We start from the raw sequence: 18,709 nt of genomic DNA on the forward strand, positions 1-18,709 counted from the left end.
TGGAGGAGTGTTGTACAGAAGAACCCCAGATTTGGGATTGCTGAGATGTATAGACGCCGGTCAAGCCACGACAGTTATGGCAGAGGTGCATGCTGGAGTTTGTGGGCCACATATGAGCGGATATGTATTGGCAAAGAAGATTCTTCGAGCAGGGTGTTATTGGCTCACTATAGAGCGTGATTGTATCAATTTCGTGCGGAAATGCCATCAATGTTAGATACACGGAGATTTGTTTCATTCTCCGCCAACAGAATTGCATACAATGTCAGCGCCATGGCCATTTGTTGCATGGGGCATGGATGTCATTGGGCCTATTGAGCCGGCAGCGACCAACGACCATAGGTTCATTCTGGTGACCATCGACTACTTCACTAAGTGGGTTGAAGCTAAAACTTTCAAGTCGATAACCAAGAAGGCAGTGGTGGATTTTGTTCACTCCCATATCATCTGTAGATTTAGGGTCCCAAAAGTGATCATCACGAATAATGGTGCGAATCTTAACAACAATTTGATGAGAGAGGTATGTCAACAGTTTAAGATTACACACCGCAATTCCACCCCATATCGTCCCAAGGCGAATGGAGCAGTTGAAGCAGCCAATAAGAACATCAAGAAGATACTGAGGAAGATGGTAGAAGGATCTAGACAATGGCATGAGAAATTACCATTCGCCATGTTGGGTTATCGCACTACAGTTCGGACTTCAGTAGGTGCAACTCCTTATCTATTGGTTTACGGAATTGAAGCAGTAATACTAGTAGAGGTCGAAATTCCGTCCCTCCGGATTGTCGCTGAAGCCGGGATTGATGACGATGAATGGGTCAAAGCTCGACTGGAGCAGTTGAACTTAATAGATGAAAAAAGATTGGCAACAGTGTGTCATGGCCGGTTATATCAGAAGAGAATGGCAAGAGCATACAATAGGAAGGTGCGCCCCAGAAAATTTGAAGTAGGGCAGCAAGTATTGAAACGGATCCTCCCACATCAGATCGAAGCAAAAGGCAAGTTCGCCCCAAATTGGCAAGGGCCTTATGTTGTGACCAGAGTGTTATCCAACGGCGCTTTATGTCTGACAGATATCGAAGGAAGATGTGTCGACATGGCTATCAATTCTGATGCAGTCAAAAGATATTATGCGTAATTTCTTTGATTATGATAGTTATTTGTTCGTTTGTTTGTACTTGGTATTTATTGGATAAAGAAATGACAGAGGCAATTCTTTCTTCTATCCAAACACTTTTAACCTTTGCTTCCCCCTTTGAGCCTTATTTATTCTTTCATATCCCTCTTTTGGAGTCACTAATGAAAAAAAATGAATGAAACGAGAGAAAAGTCACAAGAAAAACAAAGGAATCAAGTGAACTACGTTCGACCTGATTCCTCCAAGAGGATACGTAGGCGCTTCACGGCTCGGTCGCAATGTGAGAAAATGTCACAAAAAATCAAAAGTCCCCCAAGCAAGAAAACTGGGGCAGAAATTATGTTTTTTAATTTTGATTTTTGAAAAAAAGAGGTCTGATTCCAAGAGTTGTAATGTCTCACCCATCAAATTATTTTGAATTTCTTGAGAACCTTTTCTTTTCTTTACCCACACAAAACCCATATCTTATGTCCAAAAAGACCTTCCGATCGTTATCTGAGAGGCGCCAAGTCAGGAAGATAAAAGCCAAGGGCAATACACTGACCCCCGACCGGACGAGGGTCATAAGCTGAAGAAATCGATAGGCAAAAGAATGCCCAGTAAGAGAGAATCTTATCAGTAACACTCCGATCCCCAGCTGGAAAAATGAAATGAGAGAGTCTTATCGGTGAAAACCTTCACGGGCACCATAAGGCGATGGGAGATGAGAGAAAGGAGAGAGCCTTATTAGTGAAAACCCCTCGAAGGGCACTATGAGGCGACAAGATGAGATCGGCAGAAAGAATCCGCATATGGCAAAAGTTAGGCGTCTGGTTATTCCCGGCAAATGAGGCCATCAGGAAGATTGATCGGTACAAATAGACTGGGTCGACTAATCCGGAATGCACGACATGATCGTTGGGACCAGTCATACCGTCCAGATAAATTCTTTCCTTTTCTTTTCCCCCAGCATTTGTTCAGAAAGATTTTTCTCTTTTTCTAACTTTTCATTTCTTTGTCTAAAAGACTTTTTCCAGAAATTTGTTTTGAGAAGGATTTTTCATAATTTACTACCAGTTGCCAAAATGGTACAAAGCGAAATGTGAAAGGGACAGGCCAAAGACAAGGCAATAAGACAAAAGGCGTTTGTTGCAAGACCAAATGACAAACTGGCCTGAAAGTTAAGGGGAACATGGAGAAAAGCGGAAAACAACGGTTGAGGAACTTATGGACCAAGTTCCAAGAAGATCCCCAGCAGAACTTTGATAGATCACTGACCAAGTTCTAAGGTGGTCAGACAACATAGAAAGGAGGAAGGAGGAAGAGAGAATTAATCCGCAGCAAAATAACCCCAACAGTCCTATCCTCAATAACGTTATCCCCAGATGATAACATTTTATCCCCTGCAGTACTGAGGGAAAATAAAACTTTTAAAGGAGTAGTTTTGGAGTCGAAGAAGACTCCCCCAGCATGTTTTGAAACAAAAGAGCGGGGAAGGGATAAATGGAAAAACCATCACTAGCAGAAATATCATCCCCAACAAGTAACGTCATCCCCAACCAGTTTTGGGAGCGCAGAGCAAGGGAGAGGGAATGAAAAAAAACCATCCCTAGCAAGAGTGACACGATCACTCACCGTGTTTAAAACTAACAAGATTTTCTTTGATTTCTACAGGAAAATAAAGGTTGATGATGGCAGAAAGACACGCCACAAGGAAGATCACCAAAACTGGGGCAAAAATTTTCTGCCATTGTCAAAATTTTCTCGGAGGAACGAGGAAACAAACTCAAATACTTTCATGTTTTTAGATAGACAAGCGCCCACCTGTATAACGAGAGGAATATTTTCATGCTTTTAGATAGATAGGCGCCCACCTGTATAATGAGAGGAATATTTTCATGTTTTTAGATAGATAGGCGCCCACCTGTATAGCGAGAGGAATATTTTCATGTTTTAGATAAATAGGCGCCCACCTGTATAACTAGAGGAATACTTTCATGTTTTAGATAAATAGGCACTCACCTATTTAACAAGATGAATACTTTTCATGTTTTTAGATAGATAGGCGCCCGCCTGTATAACGAGAGGAAGACTTTTCATGTTTTTAGATAAATAGGCGCCCACCTGTATAACTAGAGGAATATTTTCATGCTTTTAGATAGATAGGCACCCACCTGTATAACGAGAGGAATACTTTCATGTTTTTAGATAAATATGCGCCCACCTGTATAACAAGCGGAATACTTTCGTGTTTTTAGATAAATAGGCGCCCACCTGTATAACTAGAGGAATACTTTCATGTTTTTAGATAAATAGGTGCCCACCTGTATAACGAGAGGAATATTTTCATGCTTTTAGATAGATAGGCGCCCACCTATATAACGAGAGGAATATTTTGGTGTTTTTAGATAAATAGGCGCCCACCTGTATAACGAGAGGAATATTTTCATGCTTTTAGATAGATAGGCGCCCACCTATATAACGAGACGAATACCTTTCATGTTTTTAGATAGACAGGCGCCTACCTGTATAACAAGAGGAATACTTTCATGTCTTTACCAATTAGGCGCCCACCTGTATAACGAGGGAATATTATTCAATCTTTACATTTCAGGTCTGGAAACCAGCAACTCACTGGAAAGCAGAAGGTTACAGAAGAGGTCCCGGCGCATATTCAAGCACATGAGCCCAAAGGAAGATAAGACAAATCTCGAGAGAAGCGGCCTTTGAACATCAAATTATTCCCAGCATAACAAAAGCTTAATGAAGGAAGCCATATCCCCAGCGGACCGAACCAGACGGTGAGAATTGGTATTTAGAGAAGCAAAAGGCCGGTGTCATCCCCGTCAGTTCTCGGAAGAAAGAAGCACTAGAATAGACGCAAGCCGACAAGAAAGCAAGACATCAAGAACAAATGGAAAATAGATGGGATCTTGTAATCCGTAGTCTAGCCTAGCTTCTTGATTTTTCTTTTAAGCACAGTGTAATAAGGAGATCGGTAAGCAGTAATAACATCATGCAACAGCAGTAACATTGCAGTCCCATGGTAGTCCCATCTACCAAAACTTCCCGAACTACATTAACCTGATTCCCTTTTAGCCAGGGATATGTAGGAAACCTTTGAAGCAAAGGTTCGGTTAAATCTTTTCAAAAAAAAAATGATTCACACGGAGTATTCCAACGGGCAAAAATCACTCGTATCCGCTCATTTTATCTTCGCACAAAAACTCTTTGTGTTTTCGGACAAAGAGGGGCAGTTGTGAGCACGTGATTTTTGCTTCACGAAAATTACTCCAAAAGAAATCAAAAATAAAACAAATTTCATCTGTGTACAATTTTGAGAATTTGCGTGCCATTTGGTAATTATTTTTGTCCGCAAATATTTACCCTGGCTGTGATTAATTAAAAAATACAAAAATACATGTTGCACGCACGTTCAAGATTTAAGTGTACGTCTTGGAATTAATTGAGTCACGTTTTATGGATTTTTTTTTTACAAAATATGTAGTTTTGTTGCGTTTTGTCAGTCATGTGTACTGTTGTTTAATTTTGTTTTAAATTAATTAAATGTTTAACCTTGTGTGACAATTGTTGTTAAGGTTTAACAATGTTGTAGGTTAATTTTGGTTTTACAAATTATTTTAGAAGTTTATTAATTGTTAATTAAAAGTAGAAAAGAAAAAAAGTTGAAAAATGCAAACTCGGATTAGGCCCAAAAAAATCAGGCCCAAAACCAAGACACAGACCCAGTCCAAACGCCTTGTGCCCGGTCCATTCCCACAATCACTGGAATGATGTCGTTCCAAGGCAATCAATCCCAGCCGTCGACCTCACATGATCCAATGGCTCAGAGTCCGTCCCCCTTACCCGTTCCCTGAACCCTTACCCGTTGCCCGGTTCGAACCGACCCCCCTACTTAAACCAAACGACGCCGTGTTGGTTAACTCCTCTAATCCTGGCCATTGATCTTGATTGATCCAGCGGCTAGGATTAAACCACCCACCCCGTATAAGAACCCCAATCCCTCACCCCACGCGCCCAAACCAAACCCCCCCACCTACTGTTCACCATCGTCCCAGAGACGACCCTTACAAACCCTAGCCGCCTTAGGATTCCCCCACCGTAAACCCGGCAACCACGACGCCGATGACCACCAGACTAACACCCCTGAATCACCATGACCCCCTGTCTCCAAATCCACACTCAGTTTACTTCGAATCTTCCCCGAACGTCTCGAATCTTCGTTTGAAGATTCGAGCAAAAACCAGATCTACACCTACTGACCCCAAATTCATACCACAATACCTCCTGACCTCCCTCACACCCTAAATGCCATTGGTTCCATTCGAATCTGACCAGAGCTGGACGAATCCCAAATCAAACCACAAAGAACCCTAAAAGACCAAAAGTTGAGATCTGTCCAAATTAAAAGACGATGTGGGGTCTAATCGACGTTAGTCGAAGTGTTCTCAGTTGAGAACACTCAATTAAAGTCCATTCGACCTCAAAAATGGTCGAGTCCGAGTTCGAGCCTGGGTCAGTTTTTGATTTCGAATCCCTAAGGTAATTTTTCCCTTTCTTTTGTTCTCCTATGAATTTTTATCTGTTTTTCATGTTTAGTTTGGTTTGTTTTTGATTTTTCTGTCAAGTCTGTGGATCCTGAGGTAATGTTTAGATAGTTTATGTATTTTATTGATTGTTTGTTGTCTGTTATAGCTTGTATAGTCGTTTAAATAAGTGTCGTCAATTAATTTGTTTAAAAATTAGAGGAAACATGATAGTAGCTCATTGATGCCCTCCATGTATGTTTACCAGCTCTATATCTGTATATGAACCTGTTGAATATGTTCAGTTTTGTCTTGGAACTAGATTGCTCATTCATTCAGTAACCCCATGATCTTCATAGTTTGCCATGGAAGCCTGATTGTCACTGCTTCATCATTTGCTCCCTGTTGGTTGTTTGATTTAAGTTGATCAGGATTGGTTCCCAATTTGATCAACTTATCTGATTGACATCCCTATGTGATCTGATTTTAAGTTGGACTTAGGTTGAGAATTGGATATAGCTGTAGAAACCTAACAGGTCAACCTGAAATCAGTGTTGAGTTTAAGCTTATACAATTAGTAATCAGTGATTTGCTAAATTTAGAGGGGTTTTATATACTGACCAGTAAGGCTTAGGGTAATACAGTAATATGCAAGGGTTAATAGGTAATTTTGGGAGTTTAATAGGATCTTAACAGGTTGTAAGCTTAAGTTTGCCTAGTGGTAATTTGTTAACCTTAGTTTAATTGTCAGTGGGGAACAAGACATAAGAACATGGGAGTTTAAAATGAATACTCTAAACCCATGACTCTTGATTAGAACAATAGGACAAGCATGAGGAACAATATAGTGGGCATCAAGAAAAGACATTTAGGCATGGGGAATTAAGGGGTATGGGCAGAATAAAAGGCTGAAGGTATCAAGGCAGCTTGGCTGGCCTGCTTTGCTTATAAATAGGCTCATTTAGAACAAAAAAAAAGGGCTGGAGATTAAGTTTTTTCAGAGGGAGTAAAAAAAAAGAAGCAAAAACAGGGCTGGTCTTTCAACCTTAAGAAGGTCAGTTCATCTTCAGAGTGATATAGAGTGAGATTGTGCTGGAATTTGAACATAATTTCTAGAGGCTACTGCTTTCTTGCATCTGGTTCCTTCTCTGCTTTGCCTGTACTTGTTTGGTATTGCTGGGCTGCAAACTGGATTTCTTTGCTTGGGTTTTAAAGATCTTTTGTTGGGTTTTGTTGCCGTTGATTGCTGGTTTCTGTTGTTGCTGTTTGCTGTGAATGCTACTGCCCAGCTGATCCTTCTTTTTTCTTCTTTTGGCTTTCCTAATACCAGGTACACCACTGATACACTGTCAATGTAAGCTGAAAGTTGAAACATGAATATAAAATGAAGAGCTGAAGTTGCCTTTTTCTAATTTGCTTCAGTTTGTATATGGAACATTAAGTTGTATGTATAATAGTTCATATCTTCTATTAGGATAATGAAGGTAGTCATCATGTATAACTAGACATCGCATATGGCAACTTAATGGCTCATTATCTATGTATGCTGGTAGCTAGAAAAGAAGTGATGGTGTAGTAAGCAATATCCTGATTTTTCAGTTGTGTCTGTGGTTAGCATGTCTTCCAAACGTACATTAAGTATTAAACTGTCCGTTGCTAGATAATCTCACCTCATTTAGTAGGCTGCCTCGTTATAACTTGCAACAATACCGTTAGAGTAGATAGCACAAGTTTACATTTCAGCCTTATAAATGTCGAGCCTGAGTCGAATGAACTAACCAGGCCTTTATCGGAAAAGAAGTGGCCCAGGTCCAGTCAATACTATGTGCGTTGGGCCTGGGCCCATAATATCCATACGACTGCCCATATACGCGTTCATGTTTCGGATTTTGCGAATCATATTCGGAACCCAACTATAACTAACTCGTAAGCATGTAAATAAAGTTGGACCCTTTTTCTTCTTTCATTGTTAGAGACAAACTTAATAGAAAATATAGCCACTATAGGATGACCTTTTAAAATAAAATGAGGCGCGCCTCGCCAAATAAATTACACATCGCTGGGGCCCTCAATAAATACATTACCATTGGTTAGACTTTGGAGTTGGCCGTTTAGTGAATTTTCACGGCCTGTTTTCTAAAATAACAATACGTTAGTTTCTTTAGGACGCGTCTTAATTAATCTTACCTTCTTAAATACGGGTGTGCATTTATGTGACCCAAATCCAAATATCAACGGAGTCGAAATGTGTCTCTAATCACGGGTACATTGATTGTGACGTGGTTCGAGATGCGTGTCCACAACGTTGCAAATTCCCTAAAAAAATAATAATAAATAAATAATGAACGAGACGAGCCTTGACAAACAAGAATACTCAAAGTGCGGGGCCCTCAACGGATAGTTATTTCGAATGCGCAGATTTCGAGACAGGCCGCATAACGAACTTTACGGCTTTTCTCAAAATAACAACGCGTTAGTCTTTAGGTGCGTATTTAATAATGTTATCTTCTTAAACTCGGGTGCGCATTTATGTGACCCAAATTCAAATCTCAACAGAGTTGAAATTTGCCAACAACCACGGGTGCATTGATGTGACGTGGTTCGAGATGTATTTCCACGATGCTGCAATTCTTGATAAAAATAATAATAATGACAAAAGCGGTTAAAAGTTAAAATTCGCACATAGGTTCAACATGCATTAAATCAGATAATCAAGCCGAATATGATAGTTGAGCGACTGTACTAGAACCACGGAACTGGGAATGCCTAACACCTTCTCCCGGGTTAACATAATTCCTTATCCGGATTTCTGGTTCGCAGACTGTTAAACAGAGTCATTCTTCTCCTCGATTCGGGATTAAACCGGTGATTTGGGACACCCTAAATCTCCCAAGTGGCGACTCTGAAATAAATAAATAAATCCCGCTTCGATTGTTCTTCAATTGGAAAAACTCCTTCACCCCTTGCGGGGACGAAAAAAAGGAGTTGTGACACCTTCTGTATGTACTTTTCTTGAGACAACTTTAAGGTTCCTTCCGACCTGTTTCTGCTAATCCTCATCCCAAGTATTTGCTTAGCCGGTCCTAAGTCTTTCATTTCAAACTCCTCCGCCAGTTGTTGCTTAACCAAGTTGATCTCATTTATGCTAGATCCTGCAATTAGCATATAATCAACGTACAACAATAAAATGATATAGGATTCATCAAGATTTTTGATATAACAGCAATGGTCCATCTCACATCGTGTGAAACCATTTTTATGCATGAATCCATCAAATTTCTTGTACCATTGTCGGGGAGCTTGTTTCAAACCATACAAACTCTTCTTCAACTTACACATAAGGTTTTCTTTACCAGAAACTTGAAAACCTTCAGGTTGCTTCATGTAGATGTCTTCTTCAAGGTCACCATGCAAGAAAGCAGTTTTAACATCTAGCTGCTCCAAATGCAAATTTTCTGCAGCTACGATACTTAGCACCAACCTTATAGTAGTTAATTTGACTACATGAGAGAAGATTTCGGTGTAGTCAATTCCTTCCTTCTGCTGAAAGCCTTTTACTACTAATCGTGCTTTGTATATCTTCTTACAATCATGCTCTTACTTGACTCTGTACACCCACTTGTTCTGCAATGCCTTCTTTCCTTTTGGTAACTTCGTAAGTATCCATGGCTAGCTTCCACTTATCAGAGTCTATCACCTGCATTGCTTCAATAAAATGCTCTGGTTCTCCAGCATCAGTAAGAAGTAAATAGTGAAGAGAGAGAGAGTTAACCTATCTGGAGCATTCGTGACTCTTTTAGATCTCCTCAATGTAGGTTCATGAGTAACAGAATCCGAATCTGATTCAGGTCCTGATTCCAGATTTGGTTCTGCATTTGATTCTATCTCTGGTTCCGGTTCTGGTTCTGATTCAGGTTCGGCTTCTAGTTCTTCTTCAAATTCGGCTTCTGGTTCTTCATCTTCAATTTCAGAATCAGTTGTAATCCCTCTAGCCACTTCATTTTCTGAGATTTTTTCTAACTCAACTGTTTTAGACATTGTCTGTTTGCTGGTGTTGGTTGGTTCTACTTCAAGCTTGTCCTTGTACATTACATTTTCATTAAATGTGACACTCCTGTGTCTTAGGATCTTTCTATTCTGATCATCCCAAAACCGATAACCAAAATTATCATCACCATAGCCAATAAAGAAACATTTTTTTGCTTTAGGATCAAGCTTATCTCTATCATTGGAGTTTACATGCACATAAGCAACACAACCAAAAAATTTCAGATGTGAGAGAGTTACCTCCTTTCCTGTCCATACCTCCTCAGGAATTTCAAAATTCAGCGGTACAGAGGGTCCCCTATTTATGAGGTAAGCTGCCGTGTTAACAGCCTCAGCCCAAAAATACTTCGGCAATCCAGAATGTATTCTCATACTTCTAGCTCGTTCATTCAGGGTTCTGTTCATCCTCTCAGCAACACCATTTTGTTCTGGTGTTCCAAGAACTGTCTTGATCATTCTGATCCCATTCTCCAAACAAAATGCTTTGAACTCTTGGCTATCATACTCTCCTCCATTGTCAGACTTCAGACATTTTAACTTTAGACTTGTCTGATTTTCAACTTCAGCTTTCCATCTTTTAAAGGTAACAAACACATCAGATTTATTTTTCAGAAAATAAACCCATACCTTTCTTGTGGAATCATCAATGAAGGTGACATAATAGCGTGAGCCTCCTAGAGAAGTTACAGGAGCTGGTCCCCACACATCTGTATGTATTAGTTCCAGCTTCTCTTTCTTTGGCGTCCTTCCCACCTTTGAGAAACTAACACTCTTTTGTTTCCCGTAAATGCAATCTTCGCACAAACCTAATTCAACATGTTTTAGGTTTGACAACTTCTTTTTGGATGCCAAAAGCTTCATTCCCTTCTCACTCATATGCCCGAGCCTCCGGTGCCACAATGTTGTATCACGACCATAATCAACTATTGCTATAGTATCTCTTTCTATTGCAGTTGCATATAGTGTTCCCCTTTTGAAGCCTCGTGCCACAACCAAATTCCCTTTGGTTATCTTCCACGATCCGTTGCCGAATGTTGTTGTATATCCTTCATCGTCAATCTGACCCATAGATATCAGATTTTTCTTGAGGCCAGGAACATGTCGTACATTTTGTAATTTCCATAGCGTGCCTTGTGAAGTCTTTATATGAACTTCACCTTTTCCGGCAATGTCAAGAGGTTCGCCGTCTGCTAGATAAACTTTCCTAAATTTTCCAGCAATATAATTATGCAATAATTCTTTGCATAATGTAGAGTGAAAGGATGCAACTGAGTCCAGAATCCAAGATTCAACTGGACAATCTGCACAACAAATTAGTGCATCACCGACTTGTTCAACAATTACTTTGCTGAATTTTCTTCCTTCTTCTTCTTTGGTTATCTACATTGACTACTGTAGTGACCCTTTTTATCGCAATTCCAACAAGTAATGTCCTTGCAATTCTCCTTGACTTTGATCTTCCACGACCATAACTCTATCCTCTTTGGTTGATTCTCCCCCTGCTTTCGGTACTAAAAGCAGATCTTGGGGAACCACTTGATTCTCTTCGGCGAATATCTTCGCTTAGAACCAAGCCTCTAATATCACTCAATTTGAGTTTGGTACTTCCTGATGAACTGCTAACTGCAGTTACTGTTGCAGACCAACTCTCCGGTAGAGATGATAGTAGAATCAAGCCCTGATTTCGTCATAAATTGTTATATTAACAGAACTCAACTGAGTTAATATTATATTAAACTCATTGAAATGCTCCGTGACTGATCCACCTTCTGTCATTTTTAAGTTGAACAATCGATGCATCAAATAGACTTTATTTGAAGCAGATAGCTTCCCGTACATATTTGATAACGCCTTCATCAGGCCTGCAGTGGTCTTCTCGTTAATGATGTTAAACGCCACATTTCGTGTTAGCGTCAAACGAATCACACCAAGAGCTTGGCGATCTAATAGATCCCTATCCACTTTGGACATAGTCTCCGGTTTCACCTCGGTCAGAGGTAAGTGTAAATTTTTTTGGTACAAATAATCCTCTATTTGCATTTTCTAGAATCCAAAATCTTTGCCATTGAACTTGTCAATCTTAACCTTCTTCTTCCGATGCCATTTTTCACAAAAATAATTTATGTGAATAGTGCTTGTGAATAGTAACGATGATCAATAGTATCGCACTATTCTTGTGAATAGTACATGCACCAATATTGTACTTTTCTACCAGAATTACACTGTCTGTGCTCTGATACCAGTTGTTGAGGAAGCGTGTCAAGATAATAGAAGGAAAAGGATATTTAGGAGAGAAACAATAAATTGCACAAGACAAGACAAGACAAGATTTACGTGGTTCGGCAATTTTTGCCTACTCCACGGCCACACAAAGAATAGCTCTTTATTAATTGAAGAGAGAAAGAAAAGTTTTGGGATGTTCTACAAATGAAAATGTAGACCCCTATTTATAGGCATTTTAATGTCCTGCCGAGGTAAGCGCTTACATCATAAGAATACCGATGTAAGCGCTTACATCATAAGAATGCTGAGGTAAGCGCTTACATCATAAGAATGTCGATGTAAGCGCTTACATCATATTTTCATCTTTTTTTTTATTTTTCTTTCTTTTGTTTTATCTGCTTTCACATACAACAATAGGTTTGGTCCTATTACATATAATTGATGTCAGGGGTGTTCAAATCGAACCGGAAAACCGCACTAAACCGAAAAGCCAAACCAAATCGATTAAAAAACCCGACTAGGTTTGGTTTGGTATTGAGTAAAAAAACCTGAACCAAACCGACATATAAATATAGAAATTTTATTTATATTTTTAATACTTTATAGTGAAATTTCTTTAGAAAATGTTGAAATATTTGGGATCCTCTCATGTATTATTTTAATAGATCATATGTTTGTCAATTTTTTCCATATTTACTAAGCATATATTCACTTATCGAAGCTTTATCTATAATTTTAACAAAGTAAGACTGAAATATTATTCATGTAACAAAAAGACCCGAAAATCCGAAAAACCCGACAAAATCGAACCAATACAAATCGATATAGTCGATTTGGTTTGATTTTGATAAAAACCGAACCAATCCGGTCCATGTACACCCCTAATTAATGCCGTGTCTTCCCCGAAAACATACACTTTCTAAGACAATTTAAACCACGTAACATGAAAAATCAATGTTAACGTGCCCTCACATTTGATTTGAGCTTTAAATGATAAGACAAAAATTATAGAAATTATCTCAAAACTTGAGCAGGGAAATTGATGGAGTAAAAAGCAGATGTTCAAGAGTAAAAGTCCTCAGTTCCTCACTGATAGTTCCACCATTAAATGAAGGGAAAAGGGTTTAAAAAAATCAATTTATTATACGAAATATTTTAATATTAGCATGCGTTATACTATGGACTATGGAGTAACTAATTAAAACCATTCGGTTAACAATTTGTCTTGCATTTACTCTTTAACTCTTACAAAGGGTAATTTTAACCAAAGCCAAAAGTGAAGAGACAAATTTAGACCATTTTTTCTCGAATATTTTTACATTCAGCCGAATTACCCCGGTTCATGCTAGAGCTCTATTTAAATCAAGGACAAATACAAGATTGACCGCGATAAGAGTATAAATGACCCCAAAAGTATAATCAATGAATAATTTGAATATTTTAAAAATAACAAAATGATAAATTTGATATTTTTTGAAGTTTAATATTGATCAGTTTTGAAGTAAATATCTTTTAAAATATATTCTTTTCGAAATTATTTTCGGGGATTAATTACCAAAGTGTTGAAAATATTCTTGTTACTTGCTTTTTATCAACATACAAACAAAAACACTACTTCTGCATAAAACAACACAAGACAAGGCTCAATACTCACTTCCCACCACTATTACGCTCAACAACTGTGTATTACCAACTAAATACCAAAAAAAAATAAAAAAATAAACACAAAATATAATTTTAAACAATAACTTTCTTGTATAAAACATTTGGGTGTAAAATAGTTTTCACAAAAATATTACGCCAAATAATGGCGATGTACTAGATAAGTCTGTAATGCATGCACTTCTTTTTGTATATGTTTATAGTCAACTCGGACATTTTCTTTTTCTATAATATATATCTCCACCGCAAATCCTAATATTATTAAATTTTTAGTTTATTGTCAACACAAATTGTACATGCTCGCACGTCTCGAGTTTCTGAACCCAAAGGAGGTGCTTCTCACGTATGCTACTACCTACAACTCAAAGCGATGATCATTTTCATTGGCTACTTTCAAAAATTATATATATAGATAGGTATACATTAACAAATCAAGCAATTATTCCACTTCATTATTTCAATTGAAGCCCCTCTTCCTCAAATTTCGAAGAATGAAGAGTTTTTCAAGTACCGCAACTTTGCTTTCCCTCACGGCCTTCTTTCTTGTGGCCGTCGTTTCTGCTTTTCCATTTGACGACATCAACCTTCCTTTCGATTACTATAGCCTTAGCTGTCCCAAGCTTGAGGAAATTGTCCACAACAAAATGGAGGAATGGGTTAAAAAAGATTATACCCTGGCTCCTGCCCTCATGAGGTTACATTTCCACGACTGCGTTGTTAGGGTTAGTAAGCATATTCGTTTTTATTTTAACCTTAAATTCTTATTTTACTTTTAATTATGGGTTTATATATAGCCACAAAAATGTTATAGGATGTTTAAAATAGCATGTTAATTTTAGAATTCTTTCTTTTATTCTTAAACTTCGTCCCCAATCAAACACCGTCATATAATTAAGTTTTGTATTGTGTGGATGGTAGGGATGTGATGCTTCAATACTATTAGACCACGAAGGAAGTGAGAAGAGTGCAAAAGCAAGCAAGACATTAAGGGGATTTGAGGTAATAGAGGATATCAAAAGAGAAGTGGAGAGAGTGTGCCCAAGGACAGTGTCTTGTGCTGATATTTTAACCGTAGCTGCTCGAGACGCCACACTTGCTGTAGGTGGTCCATTTTGGATGGTTCCATATGGTAGGAAAGATGGTACAGTTTCATATGCTAAGGAAGCTGATCAATTGGTCCCTACGGGTCACGAAGTAGTCACTGATTTGCTTGAACTCTTCCAGTCCAAGGGCTTGAATGTTCTCGACTTGGTTGTCCTCTCTGGTGAGTCCAACTAGCCACCTTCTATTTTATATTACACATTTTTTGTTTTAGTATGATCCGAAAAGAATGGCACATTCTCTTAATTATATATGAAAACTACGTAACTTAACATCCATATTTTCATTTACTAACATGATTTGTTGGGACTCACTAGATATAAACGTTTATTTTTTCTAATGATTAAAAAAATTGAAAAGACGTGAAATTCTCAGACATTTTTTTAATTGGTTAATTTTGACACTTACGTAGATTTGGCTTTCATATCAAAAATTTTCTTTAATTTCTTAAACTTCATATTCAGTCAAATACTTCCTAATAAACTCGGGCGGGAAGGGTAATCCTTATCTATATAGCTATTTTTGGTCTAATGATCGATCGGGTATATCCCTGGACCAGATCACTACGCACACCAAATTAAGTAGCAAAAAGCTATAACTCAAATTAAGAATTACAGTTGAATATTATATTAATGTTGGTTTAATTATTTATGTTATATATGTAGGAGCACACACAATTGGAAGAACCACATGTGAATCTATGCAATACCGATTATACAATTACAATGGAACTAGGAAATCAGATTCAAGGCTGGATCATCTCTACTTAAACTATTTGGAGAGGAAGTGCAGATGGGCATCTGAATATGTTGACCTTGATGCTGTTACTCCCAAGAAATTTGATGTTCAGTACTACAAGAATCTGCAAAAGGGAATGGGACTTTTGTTGACAGACCAATTGCTCTACTCAGATCCAAGAACTGCACCTATTGTCACAGCTTTGGCTACTCAATCAGACGTATTTGAAAACCTGTTTGCAGCATCTATGGTCAAGCTTGGAAATATTCAAGATTATCTTAGCGTTGATGGTGAAGTCCGACTCAGTTGTGCCAGTGTCAATAGTCCTGGTTATTAATATTTTCACGGCTTTTAATGTTATATATATAGTGTTATTATGCTATCAGTATGAATTTGTTCCATTTTTTTTTCACTACTACACTATTTTGTACTTCGAAATTTGCAAATTAAACTACGAAATATTTAATTATCTGATAGTCCTTGTTGAGATTTCTATGTATTATATTTATCCTTTTAATTAAGCTTGAAAGTTAGACGAGTTGTCGGCCGGACATCGTATTTGTATGATTTTTGGGTTGTTAATTGAGCAAGATATTGAGAAAAACTCAGCGTATCATTCATTGAAAATAACTGTGTATATCTGTGGATCTGCATGTATAGTTTTTGTGAAGTGGTATATTTAACTTCTGCATGCGTTCGTGAATTCATCCCTTAAGCAATCTTTAATTTGTTGACAAATAAATTAAAATAGGGGGTTGAATTGTAAGTAATCCTCATTTTATGTAGGTAATTTAATATTTAATTAAAGAAAAAACATTGGAGCATGTGAAGAGACACTCCCTCTATTTTCAATATATGTGGCACATTTTGAATTTCGAAAGTTAAAATTTTTAATTTGACCTTAAATTCGAAAATAGAATCTTTAAATTTTTTTAAATAAAAATTTACATATTTGGAAACTACATAAAATGTACTATAAATCACAATAATATTCAATTCAAATATTAAAAAGGCATATAAAAGCTTCATGGTTAAAGCAAAACTTGTTTGACTCTTGAACACCTGCCATATAAATTGAGACATGAGGAGTATTAAACTAGACCACCAATTTATATAGTACAAATAAAGGTACAGAGAACGTTGTATTCTCTAAAATGGTGTCTGTTATGAAATAAAAGCAATTTAGTAAAGCATGAGCAAGAAATAAAAGCAACTTAGTAAAACATGAACAAGAATAGAGATAGAGAGAAGGAAGAGATTTTCTTCTTCAATTGTGTGTATTTTCCTATCTATTACAAGGCCTTTATATAGGCATGAAAAGTGAAGAAAATATGTCATGGAATATGTCATTGAACATAGAAAATATGTCATTGAATATGTCATTAACCATTTGAGAGAAAGATCATGGAGGAAGAGTAGACATCCACCATATTTTGATTTTTATCATAACACTCCCCCTTGAATGTCCATAAATAATGTGCCTCGTTAAAACCTTATTAGAAAAAAACCTATGGGAAAAAAAATCCTAATGAAGGAAAAAAAGTACACATATTTAGAAATACGCCTTTTGGTTGCCTCGTTAAAAACCTTGCAAGGAAAACCCAATGGGACAAAACCTTGTAAGGGAAAAAGAGTACAACGCGTATTAACTCCCCCTGATGAGATCATCAGTTCACATCGTTGAGCCTTCGTATCCCAATATTGTACACTAGTTTCTTGAAGGTTGACGCCGGTAGATATTTGGTGAACAAATCAGCCATATTATCACTTGAACGGATCCGTTGCACATTAATATCACCATTCTTTTGAAGATCATGTGTGAACAATAATTTAGGTGAAATGTGCTTTGTCCTAACTCCTTTATGAATCCTCCCTTTAATTGGGCTATGCATGTTGTATTTTCTTCATACAAAACTGTGGGTAGTTTATCACACTTCAAACCACATTTGTCTCGAATAAGATGTATAGTAGACCTCAACCATACACATTCTCGACTTGCTTCATGAATAGCAATTATCTCAGCATGATTAAAAGAAGTAGCCACGATTGATTGCTTAGTCGATCGCCAAGATATGACAGTGCCACACATGTAAACACATAACATGTTTGAGATCAAGCCTTGTGTGTGTCAGATATATACTCCACATCGACATAACCAATAAAATCGGTATTGCAATCATTGCCATAAAATAAGCCCACACTGGTAATCCCCCTTAGATAACGCAATATGTGCTTGATTTCATTCCAATTTCTCCTTGAGCGGAGCTATATCTGCTAAGACATTAACTAAAAAAGTTATGTCATGCCTTGTAGTGTTAGCAAGATATATTAGCGCACTAATTGCATTAAGATATGGTACTTTAGGACCAAGAAGCTCTTCATTATTTTCATGAGGTCAGAGTGGATCTTTATTTATATCGAGTAATCTCACAACCATCAGGGTACTTAATGGATGTGTTTTATCCACATAGAAGCTCTTTAAAATCTTTTTAGTGTATGCTGATTGAAGGACAAAAATTTCATCTTTCATATATTCAATTTGTAGACCAAGACAAAATTTTGTCTTTCCAAGATCTTTCATTTCAAATTCTTTAAATAGTCTACTGCTTTAGGAAGCTCTCCGGGAGTTCTAATGATATTTGAATCATCAACATACATGGCGATTATAACAAATTCAAATCCATATCCTTTTATAAGGACACAAGGACAAATTAAATTATTCTTATACTCTTCTTTCAACAAGTATTCTCTCGGGCGATTATACCACATGGGCCCTGATTGTTTCAATCCGTATAAGGATTTTTGAAGCTTTATTTAATAAATTTCTTGGAAACCTTAATATGCTCCAAGACAATTTAAATCTTTCAATGATATCCACTATACGCATATCAAGTTTTTCATATATTGCCAGATTAAAACCTGAAGTGACTATATCCACTATAAGAGAACATGTCTCCATATAATCAATGTGAGGATATTTACTAATTTTCTTGTGCCACAAGTCTTCTTTATGTCTATCGACTTGAACCTTTCGCACAAGAACACATTTATACCTCAATTGACTTTATACTTTTAGGTGTTGGACTATCCGTCCAACTTCACATTTTTCAAGTGAAGTCAATTTCATTGCGTATTGTTTATTTGGCCAATCTTTTATCCGTCCAAATTTCATGACAGATTTGATCTCAAGTTCCTCGTCAATATTAATCATATTGAGCGCTACATTATATTAACAATATCGTCGACAATCATTTTATGTCGGTTCCATTAT

The 18,709-nt window shown here is 37.4% G+C and overlaps 1 protein-coding gene across 1 annotated transcript; it reads left to right on the forward strand.

Annotated features, from left to right (window-relative positions):
- The first annotated feature begins 14,050 nt into the window (after window positions 1-14,050).
- LOC107823843 (peroxidase 7-like) lies at window positions 14,051-15,907 on the forward strand. The gene is made up of 3 exons (XM_016650544.2): window positions 14,051-14,321; window positions 14,518-14,863; window positions 15,366-15,907. The coding sequence occupies exons 1-3, from the start codon at window positions 14,091-14,093 to the stop codon at window positions 15,773-15,775; spliced, it is 987 nt and encodes a 328-aa protein (XP_016506030.1). The 5' UTR covers window positions 14,051-14,090; the 3' UTR covers window positions 15,776-15,907.
- Window positions 15,908-18,709: the final 2,802 nt, after the last annotated feature.

Source organism: Nicotiana tabacum, chromosome 3 (assembly GCF_000715075.1).
Source record: "Nicotiana tabacum cultivar K326 chromosome 3, ASM71507v2, whole genome shotgun sequence".
Lineage (NCBI taxonomy): Eukaryota > Viridiplantae > Streptophyta > Magnoliopsida > Solanales > Solanaceae > Nicotiana > Nicotiana tabacum.

Coding starts and splice junctions, on each gene's coding strand:
- LOC107823843 (XM_016650544.2), top strand. CDS start 14,091: ATGAAGAGTTTTTCAAGTACCGCAACTTTGCTTTCCCTCACGGCCTTC. Junction 14,322..14,517: donor TCCACGACTGCGTTGTTAGG/GTTAGTAAGCAT, acceptor TGTGGATGGTAG/GGATGTGATGCTTCAATACT. Junction 14,864..15,365: donor CGACTTGGTTGTCCTCTCTG/GTGAGTCCAACT, acceptor TTATATATGTAG/GAGCACACACAATTGGAAGA.